This window comes from Pangasianodon hypophthalmus, chromosome 11, assembly GCF_027358585.1.
Source record: "Pangasianodon hypophthalmus isolate fPanHyp1 chromosome 11, fPanHyp1.pri, whole genome shotgun sequence".
Taxonomy (NCBI): domain Eukaryota; kingdom Metazoa; phylum Chordata; class Actinopteri; order Siluriformes; family Pangasiidae; genus Pangasianodon; species Pangasianodon hypophthalmus.
Window position 1 is genome coordinate 12,976,538 of NC_069720.1, and position 25,789 is coordinate 13,002,326.

At 38.7% G+C, this 25,789-nt stretch overlaps 1 protein-coding gene across 2 annotated transcripts; it reads left to right on the forward strand.

The window, feature by feature from the left end:
• The first annotated feature begins 370 nt into the window (after positions 1-370).
• malt2 (MALT paracaspase 2) lies at positions 371-24,736 on the forward strand. 2 transcript variants are annotated; one of them, XM_026930877.3, is made up of 17 exons: positions 371-703; positions 9,584-9,752; positions 10,597-10,763; positions 11,515-11,642; positions 12,997-13,132; positions 13,226-13,410; positions 14,305-14,401; positions 15,031-15,075; positions 15,164-15,205; positions 15,366-15,569; positions 17,221-17,398; positions 18,180-18,254; positions 18,343-18,470; positions 19,654-19,803; positions 21,220-21,377; positions 22,063-22,200; positions 23,026-24,736. In XM_026930877.3, exons 2-17 carry the CDS (start codon positions 9,616-9,618, stop codon positions 23,455-23,457), a joined length of 2,400 nt encoding a protein of 799 aa, XP_026786678.3. In that variant the 5' UTR covers positions 371-703; positions 9,584-9,615; the 3' UTR covers positions 23,458-24,736. The 2 variants fall into 2 exon arrangements, with proteins under 2 accessions (XP_026786678.3, XP_026786679.3); XM_026930878.3 differs by lacking the exon at positions 371-703 and adding an exon at positions 7,307-7,404.
• The last annotated feature ends 1,053 nt before the right edge of the window (positions 24,737-25,789 follow it).

The following is a 25,789-nucleotide window of genomic DNA, read 5'->3' on the forward strand; positions in this document are numbered from 1 at the left end:
TATGTGGAGCATCTGCTGTACAACTCGCTGTGAATGAGCTGTTATGGAAACAATAATGTATAAAATTAAGTGAGTTAATATAAAGCTATCATTTGAATTACAGCCGGCACTTCTGTCAGAGCTGCTGTTATAGAACGTGAATCAACGCCTTCTGGCCAATCAGAATCGAGAATTCAACAGCGCTGCGGTGTAACCGGTTAAATGTATCGTGATTTACTTGCATTGTGGTGATGTTTTCCTCTTTTCCGTGTAATTAACGATGTGTGTGTGTGAGAGAGAGAGAGAGAGAGAGAGAGAAAGAGAGAGTTGCAGGCGGAGTAGGCGAAAGTAAAACCTCTCACACTCTCACACGCGCGCGCGCGCGCACACCCGCACACACACACCCCGAGCTGCAGTGTGAAGGTGCCATGCAAATGCGTGTTAGAAAGAGGAACTGCCGGCCCCAGAGCACAGACAAGCTCTTCACAGAAGCTTCAGGATTCAGGATCTTCAGGGTCTGTGTTAGTGTAAAGCTTTGTGCTGGTGATCAAACTTACATGAGTGGATCCGACTGAAACGATCGGACTGATGGATCTCTTTCTGTTCATGGTGCGAGATTTTTAAACCCTGATTATTAAAAAAAAAAAGAAAAAAAAGAAAAAAAAAGCTCTTTAAAGGCCTGCGAGTGAAGACACTTCCGGGAAACCCCGCTACTACACTACAGGTAAACATTCCATTTAAACATCGATCACGCGTTTTCAGCCCATCATACTGAAGTCTGAGCAGATTTATATTCTCTCTGAGGGTTCATGCGTACACTGATATAAGGGCATCTGTCGCTCCAAGCTAGAGTCAGAAGCACACAGAGTGAGAGAAGGCTTGTTCCTTTCATTCACTGTAAAGTTCAGCATTTCACAGTCATCTGTAAATGTGTGTATCTTTGGACTTACTCATTTGAGTTGCAGTCATATGCTGATGACTCTACACTGTTCACTCAACCAGAGAACAGGACACTGAGCACTGACAGGTTCTAGCATGTGAGGCATGAGACACTCATGTGTGTGATATGATGGCATAGGTAAATAATAAACGGATAATAAAGCAGACTTACTGCTGAACCACAAAAATGCATTCTTTTCCTATAACAGTGCATCCGGGAGTGTTTTATTGCTCTTAACACACAGTAATTTTCCAATGATTACAATTTTTTATTCATTAAAATGGATTTTTTAACAGTTTACAGTTCCTTGGGAACGTCAGTGGAACAAGTTAGTTCCTGTTATAACTTAGGTTATAATCTGTCGTTCGCTCACCAGCTCAATGTTAAATAAAGGTCTCCTCACAGGAATCTTCTCCATAACGAAGAATTAAATGTTTTCTTTGTTAAATTAAAACACATTTGAATTAATCCATCTATTATTAACCTTATGTTATGCAAGTATCTGCCAAGTCCCTATGAATGAGTTGTTACTATAGGAATGATAACATGCTAGAACATGTGCATTAATACAAGCCTGTGATTTGCAGCTGCACTATTGTCAGAGCTGCTGGTATAGAAAATGTAGACCAATAGACCAATCAGATTCAGGAATTGGACAGCTGTGGTACTAACGGTTCACAATATTTCAGGAAGGAAGCGAGTGTTGTGGAAACTATAAATGTTTGTACAACATTTATAGTTTCCATAACACTCGCCTCCTTCCTGAAATATCATGAACCGTTAGTACCACCACTGTCGGGTTCTCGCATACATAGATATGTTCATAGAGAAACCCAGAAAACCTGACAGGTTCTTAGAACCAAAAATCCAGAGAAAAATAATTTCAGAGATGATTATATTTAAATAAAAACTGTTAGCTTGGTTGGTCTCGTTTGAGGGAATCCATAAAGGTTTTACGTGGAACCTTACAACACAGGGTTTCCCTTTCAGAGAAAGTTTCTGGTAGAAGCTCTTCATTAAGCTAGAACCATTAACCATTGAAAGAACCCTCAAGGAACCCCTTTGCGTATATAACAATACTACAGTATTACTGCTAACATACAGTAACCATTAGAGGTTTCAGCTGGTTCCTGGTGGTTTTGTAAAAAGTTGTAATGGTTACTGGTGACATGTTTTTGATGCGTTTTTGGTGTTCTCTGAGTGTAATCTGTTATGATTTAATGGTGTTTTAATGGATCTGGTGGACTTCTGTGATATTCACATCTTTACCAAAGTAACAGGACAGTGCAATGAAATCACATCAGGCCAATATTTCATACTGGTTCAACAACGTAATTAAAAACACACTAATTATATGTTGTGGACCTGAATCAGGGAACCTCTTTAGAACCATTACAACCATTATCTCTTCTGATAAGAAGTTGTTTAATGCAAACCATTAAGTCAATTCCCATCAGGAACTGAAACAGTATTTCCTCTTCAGAAGGCTGTTGAATTAAGTCAGGGAATAAAAAGAAAAATCAGTTTAACCAAACATTTAACAGTAGGGCTATGATATAAATAACAAAATAATATCAATACATCACAACACAGTGATCCAAGAGGATTACAGGAGCACTCAGTACTTTTATAAGACTGAACAGTTCCATTATTACAGTTGCAAGTAGCTGATCAATTGTTAAAATTGTTCTATTTTTATACAAAAATGTTTCATTTTCATTTTTGTAGACGTTATTGAAGGTATTTGTGAAGGTAAATGTGTTACTACTGTTTTGGTAGCTCTCTGTTAGCAAACCTAAATATGGTGTGTGTCATGAAAATGTTGAAGTATCACAATAATTTACCGTATATCAGTAATACAGCTTTTATAATGTATGGACACTTCTACTTCTGCTCCTGTATAGCACTGCCCACAAGTTCCTGCTTTTTCTACCTGAATTGTTTTAACTGTATTTCACCAGTTGAACTTAACACTGTGGTGTCCCATTGTCTGCACTCATCTTTTAAGGTTTTATAACAATACAACGGTAACATTTATTTAACCAGGGTATTTGTGATTTACTTAATATTCAGGGAAACAGAACTACAAGGAACCTATCATAATGAGCAGAGATCAAAACAATTACCCATGAAATGGCAAAGTGTGGGCACAAACAAAAGTGGCCTCAATGCCAAAGAAAATAAAGAGCCTTAAGAGTCAATTCAAGGAGGCTTCAATCAAGTAGACTTGAATCAACGTAGCTGCCATGGTCACTCAGCATGTCCCTTTTAAGAATAACTCAAGCACATTTTGGGTGATAAACCCACTTGTTGCTGCCCTCTTTACCATACCCATAACATCAGTTATAGCTGCAAAAACACCAAAAGCTCATCATGTAGCTTTTTTCACCTTCTCTCCCTGTTCATGTACGGCTGATGTGGTGTTTGCCAGCTTCCAGAGCAAATTGTGATGCAGGCTTGGGCTAATAGCACATTCAGTTCTTGTTATACTGTGATAAACTGTCTCAGACATAAAATCTTGCTGTCTCAGACATAAAATTTTGCTGAATCATGCGAAATTAATATCGATATGCACATACGAGGCACTTCAGGGAACAGGTGCATTAACATTAAACACAGATATGGATCACTTATGAATGTGAGCTGAGCAAAAAATCAGAGCTTGTAATGTAAAAGTAGCCAAAGTTCTCTTCAACTCAGTAAATCCCTTTTCATGTTCCGGCATGTTCTTGATGGCAGATGCAAGTGGAAATCAGAATCGAAGAGAATGGGACATCACTATCTTCAGTAACCTTTTGGTTGAAATTTACAAACCTCAGCAATTGTAACACTTATTTGTAAGAAATGTTCATTCATCTTCATTAGAGAAACTGAGTTAAGAACAGAAAGCCTCATGTTGGATGTTGAAAACCATTTTTTAACCATATTGTTTCACTTTTAGTTACAATATACATTGTTTATATAAACAGAACAATTGTAGTGCAAGTATAAATTTCCGTTACAATGAATTGTTGCACCAAATAACAACCTTGTTTCTTGTTTCTTGGGTCATGTTTTTTGTTCTTCCAGTCATAACTCCAAAACTTTGTGTCACATTTGCCATAAGAAAAATTAACACTTGTATTTGATTTGATTTAAGAAAACATTTGGAAGAACAACATCAACAAAATCAATCATTTACATTCCGACATTCCTTCCTGTAAAAACCTAGTGGGTGACTTCATTAACATGCACCAGTCTAACCTGAACAGATTAGTAAGATCAACAATACGATACATTATCATTATGTAAGGAACAAATGAAAATTTACTGTACACACTGTTCCTGTCACAGCCAGGCAAAAAAAATACTATTGGTCAAAAGTGCTTTTATATCGCCAGTGTTCCTGGTGTACTTGCATACATGGGTGGCACACACTTAGCGATTAAGTCACCTAAGAATAACGATAATGATTGTCAACAGAAAGATTGTGCGTGATCAAATGGCCTCTGGATCCAGACATTACAACTACATTATAAGGAAGGTTATCCCTTCAAAAAGGGGCTCATGACATCAAACCTGAGCTCATCTATAACTACACTGAGGGTTGTTACAAAGCAACAGGCCTAAAGAAGCAGTGATGTTTGCAATGGTGTTTGTTAGTTACTATATTAAATTTCAGTGTAATTTTAGATAGAATACTGACTGAATTGTGCAACATAATGTAACAGTGAAACAGTGACATGGAAAGTACCTCTAATAGAGGAAGAACACGATAATGATGGGAATGACATGTAAATTCCCTTGGGCAATGAGGTTAACTAACCGGGTGAGGCTGCAAATGGTGTGTGTGTTGGTGTGGTTAGAACTGAAAGTGTAGGAGTGGATGGAGCTTAGGGGTTGGTGTGGTTGAAGAATATTGGTGTGGTTGAAGCTGAGAGGTTCAGTATAGTTGTAGCTGAGAACATTGGTATGGGTATGTTATGGTGGTTGGGGTTGAGAAATCTGTTATGGCTGGAGCTGAGAGTGTTGGTGTGGTTGCAGCTGAGAATGTTGGTGTTGCTGAAGCTGAGAGTGTCGGTGTGGTTGAAGCTGAAAATTTGGTGTTGCTGAAGCTGAGTGTGTTGGTGTTGCTGGGGCTGACTGTTGGTGTGGTTAGAGCTGAGAGTGTTGGTGTTGATGGACCTGAGAGTGTCGGTGTTGTTGGACCTGAGAGTGTTGGTATAGTGGAAGCTGAGAGTGTTGTTGTTGGGGCTGAGTGTTGGTGTTGTTGGAGCTGAGACTGTTGGTGAGGTTAGAGCTGAGAGTGTTGGTGTTTTGCTGGACCTGAGAGTGTTGGTGTTGTGAAAGCTGAGAGTGTTGTTGTTGGGGCTGAGTGTTGGTGTTGTTGGAGCTGAGTGTTGGTGTTATTGGAGCTGAGACTGTTGGTGTTGATGGACCTGAGAGTGTCGGTGTTGTTGGACCTGAGACTGTTGGTGTTGTTGGACCTGAGAGTGTTGGTATTGTGGAAGCTGAGAGTGTCGGTGTTGTTGGGGCTGAGTGTTGGTGTTGTTGGAGCTGAGACTCTTGGTGAGGTTAGAGCTGAGAGTGTTGGTGTTGGTGTTATTGGAGCTGAGACTGTTGGTGTGGTTAGAGCTGAGAGTGTTGGTGTTGATGGACCTCAGAGTGTCTGTGTTGTTGGACCTGAGAGTGTTGTTGTTGTTGTGGCTGAGTGTTGGTATTGTTGGAGCTGAGTGTTGGTGTTATTGGAACTGAGACTGATGGTGTGGTTAGAGCTGAGAGTGTTGGTGTTGATGGACCTGAGAGTGTCGGTGTTGATGGACCTGAGAGTGTCGGTGTTGTTGGACCTGAGAGTGTTGGTGTTGTGGAAGCTGAGAGTGTTGTTGTTGTTGTTGGGGCTGAGTGTTGGTGTTGTTGGAGCTGAGACTGTTGGTGTGGTTAGAGCTGAGAGTGTTGGTGTTGATGGACCTGAGAGTGTCGGTGTTGATGGACCTGAGAGTGTCGGTGTTGTTGGACCTGAGAGTGTTGGTGTTGTGGAAGCTGAGAGTGTTGTTGTTGTTGGGGCTGAGTGTTGGTGTTGTTGGAGCTGAGTGTTGGTGTTATTGGAGCTGAGAGTGTTGGTGTGGTTAGAGCTGAAAGTGTTGGTGTTGTTGCAGTTGAGTGCTGGTGTTCCTGAAGCTCAGAGGGTTGGTGTTGTGGAAGCTGAGAGTGTTGGTGCTGTTGGACCTGAGTGTTGGTTGTGTTGGAGCTGAAAGTGATGGTGTTGTTGGAGCTGAGATTGAAGGTGTGGTTCGCGCTTGTAGCATTGGTGTAGTTCTGGCTGAGAGGGCTGGTGTGGCTGAAGAGTATTGTGGCTGAAGCTGAGAGTGTTAATGTGGTTAGAGTTGAGAGTGTTGGTGATGTTGGAGCTGAGAGTGTTGTTGTGGTTAGAACTTATAACGTTGGTGTGTTTCTGGCTGAGGCGGTTGGCATGGCTAAAGAGTATTGGTTTGGGTGAAGCTGAGAGGGTTAGTATGGTCAAAGCAGAGAGTGTTGGTTTCCTATATTATCCACAATGCTGTTCCACTACCTGCTCATCGTGGTGAAGTGGTATTTAGCCCTCGCTTCATCTTTACCTCAAGAGAGCAATGCATCGGGGCTTTAGTCCTTTAGTCTGTCTAGCTCTATCACCTCCACATCTGTACACTCTGCTCAAACAGATCAGCTTCCAAAGCTTTCAAAGCTTCAATTTTCATGCTAATACAACCGTCAACACCATCACGCCTGTCATCTTGTAGATAGCTAACTAGCCGAGTCAAATTTCTGCTGTACCGTAATGCAGCATTGTATAGCTGCATTGCATGCTGGGACTTTGGGTCCAGCATTTGCTCCAACATCTACACTACTTCTATGCTATATTTCTCATTAATGTGACGCTGCACATTGTGAAACGGTGAATGAGAAAAGAAGCTCTTTTAATTTTATGAGCTAACAGTGAAACCTGATCGACAACACTTATGTTTGAGATTGTTGAATTTTTTCTCTCCTATTAAGCACCATTTTAACTGTTCTAGCAATAGCAGTGTCACCTTGTGACATCAGAGCAGCACACAACTGCTAACGTGTCACAGGATTAATGAATATACAGTACCAACCAACAAATTAGCAAGAGAATCACTAAACATCACAAATATTTCATTATAAATATATTTAATGTGTTTCAGGGTGGAGTTTTCCTTTAAAGTCATGTGTTTCCTGTTGATGTCGGAGAGTGTTACTGCTTGACTGCAGTTGGGGGGGAAAGCGTCACTGTGCATGTGATCAAGTTTTCATCTTTGATCACTTTATGCGCTAGTAGTTATGACGCACCTTATGTGTCATGTGGTGCCACCGAAATTGTGTACAGCTTTCAGTGCATTGTTTAACTGATGCAGCTGAGCACAGGATATGAAATAGCGTTCAGGTACTTCATTTCGTTATAGTGACCACTGAGTGTTTCTAAGAGATGTCAGAATTCATTGGCTAAAGTAGGTGGATATTGCCATAATTTTAGCATGCACACACATTTCAGAGTAATTTTGATGTTGCCATTTTTTAAAGAAGTCAAAAAAGAAGAGAATGAATTATGTTGTTGTATTAAACTGTTTGGTTTTTGATGTTTTGTAGTAATATGATACCATAACGAATATAAGGTAATAATTATTGGTAACTGCATTTATTCAAAACAACTCTCAGATGATACAAGCATACAGCTGAACGTTATGGGTTAAAGAACTTGCTCAAAGGCTCGATAGTGGTAGCTCTGTGGTTAAGATGTTGGATTACTGATGGGAAGGTCATGAGTTCAAATCCCTCTGCTGCGAGCCTGTCACTGCTGGGCCCTTGAGCAAGGCCCTTAACCCTCAACTGCTCAGTTGTACAAATAAGATGAAAAATGTAAGTAACTCTGGATAAGGGTGGCTGCCAAATACCATAAATGTAATGTAATATAATTTAATATAAACTCAGAAGCTACTCACTGACATTATGGGGTACACAGATTGTTGGGTTTCTAACTAAGGATCCGTATCATAGAACCTGTTCACATTATCCTTGCTAGTAAATGGTAGTTAGTAATAGATAAGCTACGTGTGTGTTTACAGTTTGCTCAGTGCTAGTTGTTCTGTTTACTGCTGTTTACGCTACAGAGTTCGGATGAGACATGACTCACTCAGAATGACTCAGTAGGTACAAGGTGGGGTGGGTGGAGGATGTTAACGACTTTCACATCCTTTCTGTTGTTGTTTTTTTCTCCAAAAAATTTTTACTTGGCAAGTGAAAATACCTTGAATAAAGACAAATTGATCTAATATTTCCTCTTGATGAGGTTATCATATAGCAAGATTATTAATTTACTAATTTCAAACTTGGCAATGTCTTATGTAGATAAAATGTAGATAAAATGTAGATAAAAACATACTAGTAATAAAATAAAAATTGAAATATTCTTTAAAGCCGTACATCTGAAAAAAAATGGCCAACTTTTCAGTGAAAAAAAAAAAACAGATATGAGTATAAACATAAGTGCAAATATAAGTGAAAATTAAAACCAAAATGGAAATATTCTTTAAAAACTGTACATGCGCAAAAAAAAATACTTTAAGGAGCTAATTAGATGTATAAGAGAGTAGCTGAGTCTGCTCTATGAGCATGCTTTTGGGAACACAGTCCTGATTAGTCCATAATTTCCCACTCATTTCCTTGTTAGTTGGGTGTTTCCATGATTTGTGTTTCAGTGATATTCCATTCACAAGTACATAAAGGTAAAAGACATTTTAAACAAAGGTCACAACATCAACCTATGTGCATATTTAAAGATAAATAATGAAATAAATAACTTAATTTATAGATAATTTATAAACCCTCTACAGCAATTAGAAAACAGCTAACTACACCTTACCTTGAAGATGTACTCATTAAACCACAAAGTCATTAATTATTAATATTATTAAAATGTATATTTTAGTTTCACTCAACCCTTTTACCTGAACACCTTCAAGCCATGAAATATTTGGAATATTCAATATGTTCAAGCTGCATGTTCAACAGGAAGTTGCATCATCTGAATTTCCTGAATTGTTTCTTTTCACGTCTTTATTCTTAGTCTTCAATAATAATGAGATATTGACGGACGAGCTCACTTTGAAAGTGCAGGCCTTTTACTCAGATTATAGACTGAAAACAAATTATTATTTAAAAAGTAGATTTTTAAGTAGTTAGAAGGCCGTGATGTCCTCACGTCATTAGCATGGATCCTAGTTAACCACATTTTGTGTATTTGCTAATTCTATGCTTAAGAAAACCTCAACCCTGTTACTAATTTAAGAGCAAAATACAGCCAGTGTCAGCAAAGTAACCTTGTACAAAGATGAGATACATTGCCTCAGATGGGTGAATGCATTTGTAAGTGGGAAAATTGCATGTTTTCTTAGCTTATAAATAAAAGTTTAATTTACAATATGTAATAGGACAGTTTCTGTGTTAATTACCACTTGTTTTGTTACATTCATCCAGACACTGTAATACAGTTTTATGATGCAGTTTTGAAGTTTAATGATTTCACTCTTTGTTTGTAAAGTCATATATTATATGTATGTGGTGTATATGATATATTTTGCATGTATGTCAAATTTCTGTGATACAAAAATTTCGATTTTGATTCTGCAGTTGCTGGGACTCTGAGGGAACGTTGCTGAGGTATGGCTGACTGGAGTTTGGGCTTGGAGACCCTGAGCGAACAGGCGCTGAACAGACTCGCAGAGATGCTTGACAACTCAAACTGCGGCTGGAGGAAATTGGCAGCAGCAGTTAAAGAGCAGCCGCAATTCTGCTACAGGTACAATCTTGCAGTAGTTTTCAATGTCACTTGTTTCCAGTCTGTCACACTGTTTGTGCATGTAGTCCCTGTTTTACTGAAGTGTTGTAGTCCTACTAAAGGCCGATTGGTATAAACGTCCTAGCACAACTAGCACAAAAGCTTCACCCCCTGTCTTTCAAAGATAAAAAGACATCATTATAAGGTTTCGTTTTTGCATCCACATAAGATTATTATCTGTTAACAAATGTTTTAAGGTGGATTTAAAAAAAGAATGGTGGAATCGAGTGCAACAGCATCGCCAAATTTCATAAGAAAAGTACACAGAATGGTCTGAAGAAGTGGGAAGCAAAGCTAGAGCTGATTTCTTTCTATCCCAGGCTGTAGATTCATGCAGCCTATAACAGTCATGTCAGGTGATTACACAGGGTGACACGCCCAGATATTTGCTTTGAATATCTGATATTTCAATATCTTGAATTGATATTTGAATGTACCATTTGCTTTGCTGATACATTTGTAACACAGCATCAGCAGTGATTGATAAGACACATGAAATACAGTTGCAGGTGTAATCATGCTTTTTTTCCTCTTGCCTTTGGAAGAGAAACTAAAAGCAGATAGACTTAACAGACATCACCATCTCAGAATATTTCTGGAGGTAGTTAACAGTCAAAGTACAAATTACACAAAAAGAACTCGGTATGTCAAGGTATTGATAGATTTTAGATTTTAGTATGTTGGTAAAAATTAAAAGGAGTAGTTTGAAGGAGAATCTAATTTACACCATCTACGATGTTCCACTTACACCATGTTCATGATCATCTAAGACATGTTTGGTGTCCATGTTTCTCCCTGTGTGCAGTGAGAAGGAGATGACTAGCTGCTCTCTCCAGGTGCTCAGTGCTCGTGGCAGTCCTGGCCGATACCTGCTGGCACTGCTCGCTGACAGGAGGTGCTCACTGGCCTTCTTGCTGCAATGCCTTAAAAAGATCGAACACCATGGGGCTGTCAGTTTCCTCACTGCATGCGGTATTTACATACACACATTTGTCTTACTATTCTTGTGAGGACCTTCTGTTGACATAATTATTAATGCAGCTAATTAATGTTATGCTACACATAAATCTAACTCTAACCTTATAATCAGTAATCAAAAGCAAAGCAAAAGCAAAAAAAAAAAAACCCCTATTGGGGATCATCCAAATGTCCCTATGCAGTCCAAATGTCCCTATGCAGAAATTCCTATAATGCTATAACAGCATGCCACACCCACACACACACACACACACACACACACACACACACAGAGAGAGAAAGGTAGTTTAATAGAACATTTTATTTTATTTTATTTTACAAAAGTGTTATTCACAGTAACAGAGTAGTAGCAAATTGGAAGGAAAATGGAAAAAATGTTTTCGGAAAAAAAATTCCTGAACACGTTACAAAATTATGTAATATTGTTTGATCAAGAAGTTTATAAAGACTACATTAACTACAGTGAAACGAAAAGGGATGTAGTTATGACAGTAAGGAAGGTAAAGTCTAAATCTGATAATTGGTTCAATAAGATATGTTAGAGCAGGAATTCATCCACACAGACTTTCACAGGCAAACTTTCAGGACACACTTCAAATGTCTGAGAAGGTATTTTAGATATTCACTGGTGTTCACACATAACCATTAAAAACAACACATGGATTATTAATGCCCTTATTAAAAATCACAGCCTTCTTAGTTGCAGTGTCCTTATGTGCCTGTGTGTGTGTTGTTTTATTTACAGTGGGACCAATAGAGATAACGACTCAGCCTCAGGATGTGCAGGTGCCGAAAGGCAGCGTAGTAACACTCAGCTGTAGAGCTGCTGGCCCGCCGGGACTCAGCTACCAGTGGTTCAGGAGGGGAGATGAGGTCTGATCTAGGGGTGTAACACAATGCTACTGTCTTTATCTAAATATGTGTATTCGTATCCATATGTGTTTCTGTTTAGAGCTCTCTCTGTATCCATATCCGTATCTCTTTCGTGCTCCAAACATCTGTACCTGTATACGCATTCCTTTTTTCTTTAAATATAAACCCTAGCACCATGCCCCCAGAGACACTAGGAAAATCCCCAGATGCAGAAACGTCAGCAGTGTCAGCGTGGTGTGTGAATTCTGCCTCTGACATTCCGTCAACCTCAGCTACTCGACTTAAGTTCGTTTTGATCCTGCTCACGCAGTTATCATTTTTGTTTGTACCTGCCCACAAATTAGGTGGTTATATTTCCAAAATGAGTAGGGATGCCTCCGCTATCAAGTCTAGACCTTCTTGTTATTAATTTGTATGTCTGAAATATTCTTAAAATACACTTAAAACTGAAGGAAGGTATTGAGGAAAACCTATTTCAGACATTTGATCTTGCTGTGACCTTGACCCCATTTCCAAAATTCAATTCAATTCAATTCAATTCAATTCAATTCAATTTGTATAGCGCTTTTAACAATGGACATTGTCACAAAGCAGCTTGACAAATCTAATCTATTCATCTGCTGGTTACAATGATAACTCCTTATAAATCCTACAAACCTTTAACCACTTGTTCTTGAGGTATCGAGCCAACGAGAATCTCCAGCATGAAAGTACACACCTCCGTCGCGCATGACTTTTTTGTTGCATCCTGTGGGATTACAGTCTGGATGCACAAAAAACATATTGTGTGCCTCCTATTCATATCTGTATTGAGTTTATCTATTCTTTCCAAATAATGTATTCATATTCAGTTACATCCCTAGTCTGAACAAAGAGCCAAACAGGATGTGTTCAGAAAGTAGGGCAGAGCATGTAGTTTAGTTTCAGGAGGTGTATTTATTATATGAGCAACACTGCCGGATTTGTACACATAATGAAAGCAAGAACAACCAACCCAGTGACCACATCCCTCTAATTCACACACACACACACACACTCAGACTTTTGGAAATAAAAAATAAATAACAAATACAATCAATAAAATGGCAACATGGCTGCTTGGACACAACTGTAACCAGTTAATCAATGCAGAAATGCCAAAATTGTACATTTTTGTGTAATTGAAAAAAGAAAGCTAGCAGCTGTAAACAACTGTTACCTCACCAGCCTCTGTCTTGAAGTTAATAAGACAAAATTAATATGTTGAGATGTTCCTATGACATTTTTCAGACATCTTTTTTGAAATGATTCGAATTTGATTTGAAATGATGCAAAATGAAATGATGCAAAATGAAATGACGTGTTCGTTGTGTAGGTGCCCGGTGGGAATGTGTCAGATCTGATTCTGAACCCGGCTCAGGAAGGCGCCTACATTTGTCGCGTAAATGCCGGGGAGAAGTATGTGTTCAGTGGGTGGGCCCACGTCCGACTGCTCCACTCTGCCAATTCAGGTGACCTGCTTAATCCACCAATCAGAGCTTGTTTTATACTACACATGTCCGTGAGGCTCAGGCTGAGTGTATGTGTCTCTGATTGTACCGCAGGCTCTGATGTGAGCTTCCCATCATCAGTGAGTGGGTTGTGTATAACGCAGCAGCCCAGAGCTCAGGTGCTGTCCGAGGGTGATACCTTACATCTGGAATGTTCTGCCCAGGCCAACCCGCCTCCCCAGTTTCAGTGGTACCACAACCAGCAACCTCTACTGAAGGCCGTCAGATCGTTCATAAAGGTGCCACTTATATATAAATAGATCTATCTATCTATCTATCTAATAGCATGTCCACAGGTGTTTTATTCCTCTTATAACACGGCAATTTTGCTAATGATTAACATTTTTTATTTATTAATGAATGGCACGTAACACTTTTGATCCATTTATTATTACATGTAATGTTATGGAACATCTGTGAAACACAGTGGTTCCTGTTATCACTTGGATTATTCTATAACAGATATAAACAGTCATTCCTCTCTTTTTGTCTCTCTCGAAGTTAATAAATAAAAAAAAATGCAGCTTGTCATGTTACAGAGAAAGTGTAGACTGCTTTGTCCCATGGCACGAAACTTACTGACAAAGCGCTGACGTTTGAGACTCCTTCGCTAAATGTTACATAAATGCCTGCTTCCAGAAAACTTTACCATACCAATGATTATTCATTTTTCTTTGTTGAATAACATCTCACTTTTATAAAAATCTGTGATGATGAAATGACGATGCATTAGAACAAGTGCATTAATATAAACCTGTGATTTATGATACAGCAGGCAGAACTTTCAAAGCCATGCTGTTATGGATAATTAATCAATACCTGATTTGAGAACTCAACCGCATTGTGGTATAAATGTGTCTACAATTGAATTGAATTCTTGAATATGATTGCTCAGAAGGTGTGCATTATTTCTCTAAAACAGCATGGCTCGGACAGTAGTTCCAACTGTAACGTGAATGATAGGTTAATATTAATGTGTATGTTCTAATACATTATTGTTTCTATTTCATGAACTTGTATGTCAGACACTCCACATGATCTGAAACTAATAATAAACACATTTTAAGAAAACATGTTCTTTGACAAAGTAAAACTTAATTGTTGATGTGTGTGTGTGTGTGTGTTGTTTTCAGATTCCATGTGTAACCACAGCAGACAGAGGTATCTACAGCTGCAGAGTGTACAATCTTTATCATGAGATCTGGAGTGACAACGTGCCAGTAGAAATTGGTAGGAAATGTTAAACAGCATACAGACAGGTGACAAATTAAAGGAAAAACCAACCACAAACTGTCTTTGTAAATTGTAAATGGGCCACTATGAGATGCCAAAACAGCTTCAGCGCTCCTTGGCATCGATTCTACAAGTTTCTGGAACTGTACTGGAACTATGAACACTGTTCTTCCAAAAAGATTTTCCCTCATTTGGTGTTTTGATGAGGATGGTAGTAGAGAGGGCTTTCTAACTTAGATGTCTTCCCATAGATATTCAGTTAGGATGAGAACTGGTAAGTGCGAAGGCCTAATCACTGATTATGATTTACATCATTTTCAGCCTCATCAATCCATTCAGTGACCCTCGTGCCCTGTGGATAGGGACGGGGTCATCCTGGAAGATAGAATTGTTTCATATTCGGATAAGGTGACCAGTCAGAAAAACTTTGTATTGATTTGTGGCAATGGTTCTCTTGAAAAGAGATACTATATGTGTAGGCAATCCATGCAGCAAAAATAAATAAATAAATACCCCCTACAGCATAACAGAGCCATTGATTTGGTTTTCCTTTAATTTGTCACAGTGAAAAAAAAACCTAAGCTCTTCTATAAACGAATGAATTGCATGACACTGTTTTCATTCAGGCCCTGGGTCGTGCGCTGATGCCTACTGGGAAACAGATGATGGACGTATGCTCAATTTTTATCACATGTACTTAGAGTTATTGCTTTGCATTTTTATCAGCTTAATCCACTCATGGGTGCACTTACTTTTCAGATAAAGCCAGTTCTCTTCCACGGCAGATGGGCGATTTATATGGTATGTACATTTCAGTTTCATAAAAAGAGCTTAAACTTGAAGTACAGTTTCACTCAAGGAGTCCTGTAGATCACAGACTAATGAGCACACTACCAGAAACTGCTTGTTATTAATGCTTTTAATCATAAGCATTAACATTACATTTCTTGTATGTTTTTAGCCACAGACAAGGTTGCACTGCTGATGGGGAATATGAATTACGTGCACCACCGGGAGCTCAGAGCTCCTATGGCTGACGTGTATGAGCTGAGCAACCTCCTGCGGCAGCTCGACTTCAAGGTGGTCTCGTTGCTCGACCTCAACCGGCACGAGATGCACCGAGCCGTCAGCGAGTTCCTGCTGCTGCTCGGGCGTGGAGTCTATGGTACACCTCTGCTCACTCTCACTCCAAAATTCCCACTTATTTTGGGGATTTTTTTTTTTTTTTTTTTAGGAATTATTTTGTAACAAACAAGGAAAGTTGTGTGAATTAATGTGCAAGAGGTATAATAACAATTTCAAATTCATATCCAATATATCAAAGGTCAAATCCAAATTCGAAGTTGAAAGATCAAGACAAGGGGAAAATATCAAATACCAAATAAGCAAACATAATACAAAGGCTCAGAGCAATGGTAAACTCAAGACTTTGCAGTGTCTGTATCATTGCAGATGCTTTATATAGTCTATGAACAGGAAGTGGTGAGACAATGAAAGAAGCGTCCTAGTATTTGGGATATTGGCCCCTCTGCAGGTGAGGAGGTGCAATGCCCCTGGCAGGTGTGACACATTTATTAATTAGTTAGAACTCTTAGAAGGCATGGCTTTGTAATGAGACAGATGGACCTCCAAGTCATTTAGTTGAAGATTTGAAGATAGCTGTTTGAGAACTGCACATTCCAGGGTCTTGGATAGGAATGGTAGGAGGGAAACAGGTCTGTGTTTAGCAGCATTAATGGTGTCAAGTATGGGTTTCTATAGTCAACATGTAACTTGAGCAGACTTGAAAATGGAAGGAGACAGACCACTTGATAGATATGAAATGATTATAGAGGTCACATATTTTGCAAGGTCACTGGAGATTGTCTAGAGAAGAGCAGGTTGGTGGAGGATTTATGGTCATCAGCATCACTATTTCTTCCTCAGTGAGCAGCTTGAATGTGTAGAAGGCTGGGCCAATATTGGGTTTGTTCCACCAAAATTGGATGACTGAAGGATGCATATGAGCAAAGGCATTGCTAGGCTAGCTATCAAGTTTTACCCAGTTGTTATCCACTGGGCAGCTAGCTAGCTTGGCTATATAATGCTAATATTTTGCTAGACTAGACTAGACTAGACAATGACAAAAATCGGTAACCAAAACAAAGCTAGGATCATGAACACAGAATAAGCTGGCTAACATAACTCGTAAAACTTCGGGAGCAGGTGTGATTGTGACCAGATTAGGCCGATCAGAAGTCCAGTGATTGTGAACAGGGGTATGAATCATGTGATGAGTCTTGAACTGGAGTACTGAAAAGTTGAAATTGGAGGTGGTGTTTTCGTGGGCTGCAAATGAAGAGGTGACAAATGTATTATCAGTCTAATAACTTCCAGCTTTGCTCTACAATTCCACCTTCAGACTTTGGTAGGGTTTAACTTCCAGCTTTGCTCTACAATTCCACCTTCAGACTTTGAGGGTCAGGATCAAATTGCAGTTTAGCATAAAAATCACATTGTAAGCACATTGTTAACACATTGTAAAGTCTGCATGCCACTATTTAAAGACAGGATGTTGTTCCCGTACACTTTCATTACTTATTAGCTACATTAATCTTGGAGTAAAGTACAGCAACCGTACATTAGTCATGGCTTTGTTTAGCGTAAGGAGAACTTTGTAAACTTTTTCTGACTTTTTTGCTAGACCAGTTCTATACACCAGATTTACAGAAATAGGCATCTATATTTCAGCTAATGACCTTAGAGTTTTACTTTAATCTAGATGTAACTGATGTGTCTTCATGGCTGATCCTGTTTTGTATGCCTGTATGGTGCAGGGCTGCTTTACTACGCTGGACACGGCTATGAGAATTACGGAAACAGCTTCATGGTGCCTATAGACGCTCCGGCCTCGTACACGTCGGATCACTGTCTCTGGGTGCAGGACGTTCTACAGCGCATGCAGGAGCGTCAGACCGGCCTCAACGTGTTCTTACTTGACATGTGTCGCAAGCGGTACGGTTTATAACATCCTCTAATACTGTCAGTGCAGGAGTTCATTGTAAGCAGTGTGCATATGAATTGTAATGTAAACAGAGAAATGTATTTAGCAGGAAATAGTCTGGATTTAATATATACTTGTTTTTGATAAAAGGCTTAATATGTAAGCAATAAACATTTTGGGACATGCTGTAATAGGAAAGTAATCAATGACAGGGTGGTGTGATGAAGCACACCCCAAAGTGTTTGATTCCTCTTATACCACAGCAATTCACTAATGATTACAATTTCTATTTATTAAAGAATGACACAAGCCTCTCTTTTTGTCTTTCTCTTGATGTTAATAAGGCTGCAGCTTGTCATGTTACTGAGAAAGCACACAGCATTAAAAAAAAATCCTCTATCCTAAAGACTTTCCCATGTCAGAAAACTTACTGTTACGAAGCACTGACACTGGAGACTCCTTCCAAAAGCTTCACCATATCAACGATTTTATGTTTTTCTTTCTTAAATAACACATTTTTATACATATTTTTAGTCTTTGATAATGTGAAGTGTTTGCCATACAAGTCCATGTGTAAGTTGCCACAGAAACGATAACATATTAGAATAAGTGCATTAGTATAACCCTGTGATGTGGAGCTGTACTAGAGTACAGAATCGATCACTGATATAACAATAATATGACATAATGTCAATAAACATCAATTCCATATTGTTAAACTATATTGTAAGTAGAAGTGAAGCTCCTTTTTCCAGTCTATTCAGTCTCTGTGTCTGTGTATTACTGTTACAGAAACCTGAATGATGACATCATCCAGCAGCCTGGACCGCTGAAAGTCACAGCAAACATTGTGTTTGGCTACGCAACGTGAGTCTTACAAACTTTGTTCATATGCTGGTTGTTAAATCGTGAAGATCATGAAGGTGCAACTGAATGTCTGTCTTTCTGCATACAGATGCGTTGACGCCGAGGCTTTTGAGGTGAACAAAGATGACCTGTCCAATGGCATCTTCATGAGCTTCCTGAAGAAGAGACTGATGGAGCAGGAGAAGGTCACCGTCATGTTGGACCGAGTAGCTGAAGGTTCTGGGCTTCACCTTATAACACTTATAATCAGTTTGATTCAAAATGAGCCATTCTTTAGCCCAAAAATGTTATTGTTTGAACCTACAAGGATATTAATTTAAAACTTTATGATTGGTTCAATTTCTCCAATGAACGTGACAAACAATTTTTTAACTACAAAGATTGCCATTTTAAAACATTTTAGAGTGTTAAAACATTGTTAATAATAAGTTATATAATACTGCAGTTGAATTGTCGATTCTGATTAATGTTTTATAACAGCAGCTCTGACAGTAGCTGTGAATCACACCTTTATATTAATGCATTCATTCTCATTCATATCATTTCCATAGTAACATCTTACACAGCGATTAGTATAAAGACTACTAGACTACTCCACGTTAATGGATTTAACAGATTAAACACTTTTTTGTTATTTAACAAAGTAAAATGTTATAATTGTTGATATAGTAAGGTCTTCTGTAAGGAGACATTTATTTAACATTCAGTATCAGCACTTTGTAACATTAGGTCATTAAGTTCTCCTGCATGGGAAAGTCGTCAAGACAGAGGAAGTTTTTTATGCTTTCTGCTTTCTTGGTAACATGACACGCTGAGTTTCTTTTGTCTTATTAAGTTGAAGATAGAGAAAAAGAGATGCTGGCAAGGCAATGTTTATAGCTGTTTATAACATAAGTGATAACAGGAACTAACTTGTTCTGAAGACGTTCCACATCATTAAATATAAATATACACAGAAGATACAGTACAAATAAAAAATAAAATAAATAAATAAAATTGCTATCTTGGGCATATTGCTGTGGTAGAAGAAGAATAGGAAATATTCCTATTAATCAACTTCAGGATAGTAACGTAACTTTGCTTCGTCACAGCTCTCCATTGTTGATTATCGTCCTATAACAGCACTCCCCCAAAGGTTTAATTTATTGAGATGGACGTAAGAGCAGTTGTGTTGCTATACACTAAAGTTTTAACCTGAGCAAATGAGACAGTTCTGAACGGAGCATGAGCGTTAATGTTTTTTTTGTGATTTTTCTTTTCTTGAGAATCTTCACACTTTGAAGGTTTGTGCTCTGTTCTGACACTTTGGTTATTTTTAGTGTTCTTTGAACTGCAGATAACAGTAAATTTCCGGTGGCTGTTTTAGAGTGTGATGGAAATGATCTGTTTATGATTACAGATATGGGCAGGTGTGAGTTGACTCGTGGTCGGCAGGCCCTGGAGCTGCGCAGTAACCTTTCTGAGCGCCGGACTCTGACAGATCGCATTCAGGCGCCAGAGTGTCCGGTTATGGCATCAACACGCAACCTGCAGTGGTCTATAGCACACGGTGAGATCATATCAGTCTGATATGGGTACAATACACCAGTGTTTCTCAAATGAGGCTACTCCATAGAGTTAAAAGACAGAGAGGGCACACTTGAACAGTTCCCTATTATACAACTCGGTCCATCGTGGTTTTACCATCATGGCCTCCAGAATGGGAAACATTAACCTATGCCAGTATGCGTAGAATAGACAGCAGGCAGAGAGAATTATTTATGCTTTTTTTTTTTTTTCAACTATATACATACATTAGAACAGCATCAAACTAGCACTAGTAGTGGTAGCTGCAGCTGAGTACTGGTCCAAGAGCATTTTCCTGACAATGAGGATGAGGTGAGCGAGCAAGCCCTGGAAGGTGCACCACGGTTCCCGGGCTCCTATGTTCAGTTCTCCAAAAATTTGTTTGATTGAATAAAGTCAATGAAATGGGCACTCTGAAAACAATCGCTTTAAACAGTGAGCTATGTGGCAGTGCCTTAGAAATCATTTTAAGCCAGAAATAGAGCCCCAGAGTTTGCTAAAATTCCCAACATCTGCAGCCTCTTTCTCGGACACTGTAAATCACAGAGCAGCGACTTAAGAGCATTCTTTAGTGGTTATAATGTGCTGCATGTCGGTTGATGAGATCTGGAGGTATCAGGCTATCAGGCACTTCACAAGTGCAGATGATTCCCAGGCTCTCCAAGAAAGAACACACTCACATGATCAGTGCACCTTCTCGATCTTTATTACTCATAACCCTAGAGTTACTTTGAAGTACTACAGAAGATACTTAACAGAAAAGGAAAAATTGAGTATAAAGGGACAATAGAAAATAGTACTCCAGTTCTAATTTTTGTTCCATAAGACATAAATTTAATGTCATTAGTACTGACTAATATGATCAATGGTATCTAGTTAGGTGTGATTTCATACCTAACTAGTTAACAATTACTGAGAACTGTGAACAACTCTATACTTAAACTCATATTATTGTCCTTGAGGTAGAACATTTTATTAACTACAAAAAAACTGACCCATTGTACACTATATGGCCAAAAGTTTGTGGACCCTCAGCAATCACACCGATATGTGCTTGTTGAACATCTCATTCCAGATTTAGTCTCCGTTTGCTGTTATAATAACCTCCACTCTTCTGGGAAGGCTTTTCACTAGATTTTGGAGTATGGCTGTGGGAATTTTTCAGCCATAAGAGCATTAGTGAGGTCAGGCACTGATGTTGGGTGAGGAAGCCTGGGACGTATTTGCCATTCCAGTTCATCCCAAAGGTGTTCAGTGGGGTTGAGGTCAGGGCTCTGTGCACCATCTGTGAATTAGGAAGATGGTCACACATTTCTTCAGGGTTTGCCATAAATAATTTTACATACACTTAAAATAAAAGCACTGACACTGCTGAATTGCTGTCTTTTTGGTGTGACAGCTCTGCCAGAGAGCCGCATGCTCCAGTTCGACTGCGGTGTGAAGGTGCAGCTGGGTTTCGCAGCAGAGTTTTCCAACATCATGATCATCTACACCCGGATACTGGAGACACCCACAGACATCAGTACCTGCTCTGCCCAGCTGTCTGACTTCACTGAGGTATGTTCAGCGTCTGTATTTCAAACCTTACCAGTTAAAGCAGAAGGTTCTATTCATTTGGTGGACACAATCTTAGAATATTTAAATTTCAAGAGAGAGAGAAAGAGAGAGACTGGTGATGGAATGACTGTTTATGGCTGATATAATTATAACATGCACTTGCTTCATGGATGGGCCACAATGTTAAATGTAACTCCAAATGGATAAAAAAAAATATGATGTGCCATTCTTAACATAAAAAAACATTCACTTTGGCCAGTTTCTGTTGTATAAAAGTAACTAAACACATCAGGATGTGCTGTAGCAAAATAATCAGCTTAGCTGAAGCGTTTATAACCCTGTCATTAATCACGTTCCTACAATAGCACACTCCGCCGTATTTTATTCCTTATATAAATAATACACTTGCCTCATTTTAATGGTGTTCATTAAAACATATGATCAGATTTTCTGCTTATTCTAAGTGTGTAGCTACTCAGAGGAAGTGTTGTTACCATTAGCACTAGCAATGTAGCTTCTGTGTAACGACATGTAAAGCAAACTTCAGACATGTCATTTGGAATAAGACAGAAATGTGTACAAAGAGAACCACAAGAAAATGGGGACATCAGTCTCCCGAGCAGGTAACAAAATATATATTATAGACATTTGATATTGACTTATGTTGCATGTAATATTGTTTTAGGGCCCAGAGATTGACCTTAAGCGTACCAATCAAGCGAGTCTCCGAGATGCTGGGAGTTTACTGTTAGTCATGGACGATCGTCTACCACCAGAGCAGCCGCGACTCTTCACTCGTCTTTGTGCACTGCAAAGACTCAAGGTCATTACTGGTTTGCCTTCTCAGTCTCAGGAATGTTAAGATGATTCTGATTGCTTCAGTGGCTGTGTTTACATGCATGCAAAGATTTTTACCAATCAGAATGAATTCGTTCCGATTGCAAATTTCCAATGAACTGTTTATATGGATGCTAAACTGCACACTCTAAACTGGACTGTAATCCCATCCAAAGTTGGTGTGAGGTTTAGTGCCAACATTAGCATAACTACCACCAGAGTCTGGTCAGGGCGTTCAGCTTTTTAATTATGCGTTTAATGATTCTTATATCGTTTCTGTCTCAGCAAAATGTCATCCAAGTGTTATTATTGAATTGACATCGAGAAGAAGAGTTTGTGACCACAGTAATGTTGCAAGATATTTAGGAACAAGGACACACTGCTTGTTGAAAATTACAAAAATGCACACATTATCCATCAGTATAATGTCTTACAATAGTAGTTACATCAAAAGCCATTGTTTGAGAATAACACAGGAAATAATGGTTTGATTACAAGTGAAATTGACTCATCAGGTGAAACTGACACTCATTCCACCACCCATCATTATCACAATTATTATAAACAGATTATACCATCTGTAACACGAACTATGTTTTTTCCATTATTATTTTATTGCTTGTACCCACGGATTCTGATCTCCCATTTCTTTTGATCGGATAGAAATTTCTTTTGGATTGATTTACTTTGGATCGGCTTACTCTATTCTGATTGAGGAGTTTTTTATTCCAGTTGAGCTCTCAGTCAGATTATTGAGCTGCATGTAAATGTAGCTACTGATTTAATACTTGTGTATGTATTTCCTGTACAGAGCGAGCTGTCGTTCACCGTGTGTCTGCACTATCAGTACGTTAATCTCGATGACGAGGTGCAGGAACGGCGAACGGTAACTGTGGGCAAACCTCTGGTTTCCAAACTGAACCTGCACGAGCCACAGCGACTCCACGCTTCATCAGCGTCATCCTCTTCTGATCTTCAGTCTGCCAGCATGCTGTCTTTTGCTCAGGATCTGCAGGCCAGTTTGCCTTCCTTAGATGCCAGCACTTCCTTCACAGAATCGACCGAGTCCTACTTCTACCCACATGCTGGATTCTCTTCTGCTTCTGCTCAGAAGAGGATAAACGAACCCGAGGAGAACATCAGCCCTGAGTTCCTCACGTCAGAGGAACCCAGAGCGTCTAAAAGTTTCACTCACACTAGTGCTGACAAACCTTTCAAATTCAGTAGCTTTCATTCCTTCTAGTGTAAACGTGTGCAAGATGACCTCAGCTTCTTTTTCTGTTAATATTTATCTCAAAATGGTGCCAGTTGTTCAATGGTGCTTAGTTCTGGGTCATTCCGTGTATGTGATATCTTTTAGGCCTGAAGGCATTTTAAAAAAATTATAATATCTTTATGGTTCAAGCACTTAACCTGAATGTATATTATATATAGATTAATAATCTATTTTTCAAAAGAATATATACATATTGTGTATAAATGTCTCCCTGTTCGGAATCACATGCCTAACAGGGTGGAACAGACCAGGGTGGACATACAGAGGAAAAAGTCAGCAAAAAGTAGAATATTAGTTGAATTTAAACATATTTTGAAATAACTATATCTTAGATGTGTATTTAAAAATTAAGAAATGTTGTTTATTTCCTGTGTATTTTAACCTAACAGGGTGGAAGATAACAAGGTGGTAATACAAAGACAAAAAAAAAGTCATTGTAGTAGAATAACATTTTACCTTGAACATATTTTGAAATATTTGTATCTTATACTGTATATTTAAAAAATATGAAATGTTATTGATTTCCTGTGTGTTTTAACCTAACAGGGAGGAAATATAGAGGCAAAACTTGTCATTCAGGAAAATTAGTCATTGTGGTAGAATAATAGTGACTCATACATTTTGAAAATGTATGAGTGTAACATACTGTTATGAGTAAAAAGTAAAAAAAATATATCAAAATAACAAGGAGTGTTAGAGCTTAACTATCTTAAACTGAAACACTCATCAAAGTGAAAGGGAAAAATCGTTGCCATGAAAGCAGGGTTAATTTCTTAAAGCAATAGCACTACATACTAACAGGAAATTATATTGGGGACAGATGAAAAACAATGAAATATTTGTGAAATATGAGAATTATCTGAAGAGGTCTTAAGTAGGAAGTCTTAATAAAAGATTGTATATTGTTACGATAGAGTTATTAATATATTTGTTTTTGTACATAAACAAACAGCTCCATTTTAAAAAGCAGGCTAAACTCTGCTTTACCATTAAAGGCATCATGCACAAGGAATGACTCGTCTACAAAGGACTACCTATTTTTTGGTTATTAATTTTGAATTGTAATACTGTAGGCTATGTAATATGTAATGCGACTGTATCAACTATCTACCCAAGGAATTTTATACCATGGACTGATTGTGTTTTTATGAATCGTATGCATGTAAATCCACGGATCAATACTTTGCATTATTTAACTTCTGAAAAAATCTTTATAGTCATTAATTAATAAATTTTTGTGACTTTTTGGGGTTTGTGATTTTTAGAATTTTAAAATTGAGCTTAAAATTAAATCAAAGCATATGGGAAGCAAAGAAACGGGTATGGAATTAAAGGGAGGGAGGATAGTGATGAAATAGGGGTTAGGGGTTGAGTGGTATGTATACAGGAAGCGCATTCAGAAGGACAGAGCATAAAAGGATATAGGGATTGAATGGAGGGAGCGTATTTGGAGATCAGTGGATAGGGCTGACTGGAGGGAGTGTACTTAAGGATCAGTGGTTAGGGGTTGAGTGGAAGGAGTTCATAGGTATTATTGGGTAGGGCTGGGTGGAGGGAATGTATTTAGGGATTGATGGGTGGGGTTTGAGTGGAGGTTGTATATTTACGGATTAATCAGTAGAGTTGCGTGGAAGGAGTGTATTTAAGGGTTAGTTGGTAGAGCTTGAGTGAGGGATTAGTGGTTAAGGCATGAATGGAGGGAATGTATTTAGGGATCAGTGGGTAGGGATTGAGTGGAGGGAGTGTATAGGGATTAATGGATAGGGGTTGAGTGGAGGGAATGCATTTATGAATTAGTGGGTAGGGGTTGAGTGGAGGGAGTGTATTTAGCGATCAGTGGTAGGGGTTGAGAGGAGCATATTTAGGGTCCAGTGGGTATGGGTTGAGTGGAGAGAATGCATTTATGGATTTGTGGGTAGGGGTTGAGTGGAAGGAGTGTATTTAAGGATTAGTCAGTAGGAGTTTGCATGGAGGAAGTGTATTTAAGGATTAGTTTGTAATCCTAAACGGGGGTAAGGTAGTAGTGGGTTAGGGTTGAGTGAGGGAGCATATTGAGACAATAGAAGGTAGGGACTGAGCCTAGGGAACTTTTAGTGATAAGACAGTAGGAACTGAATATAGGGAGCATATTTAGGGATTAGTTGGTAGAGCTTGAGTAGAGGGAGCATGTGTATGCATGATTTTGGGCAAGATGTCATATGGTACAGGGATAAGAGGTTGTGCATGTATAGAGAATTTGGGTAATAGAAGACAGGGACTAAATGTTGGAAGCATAAAAAGTCATTAATTTATAGAGGTT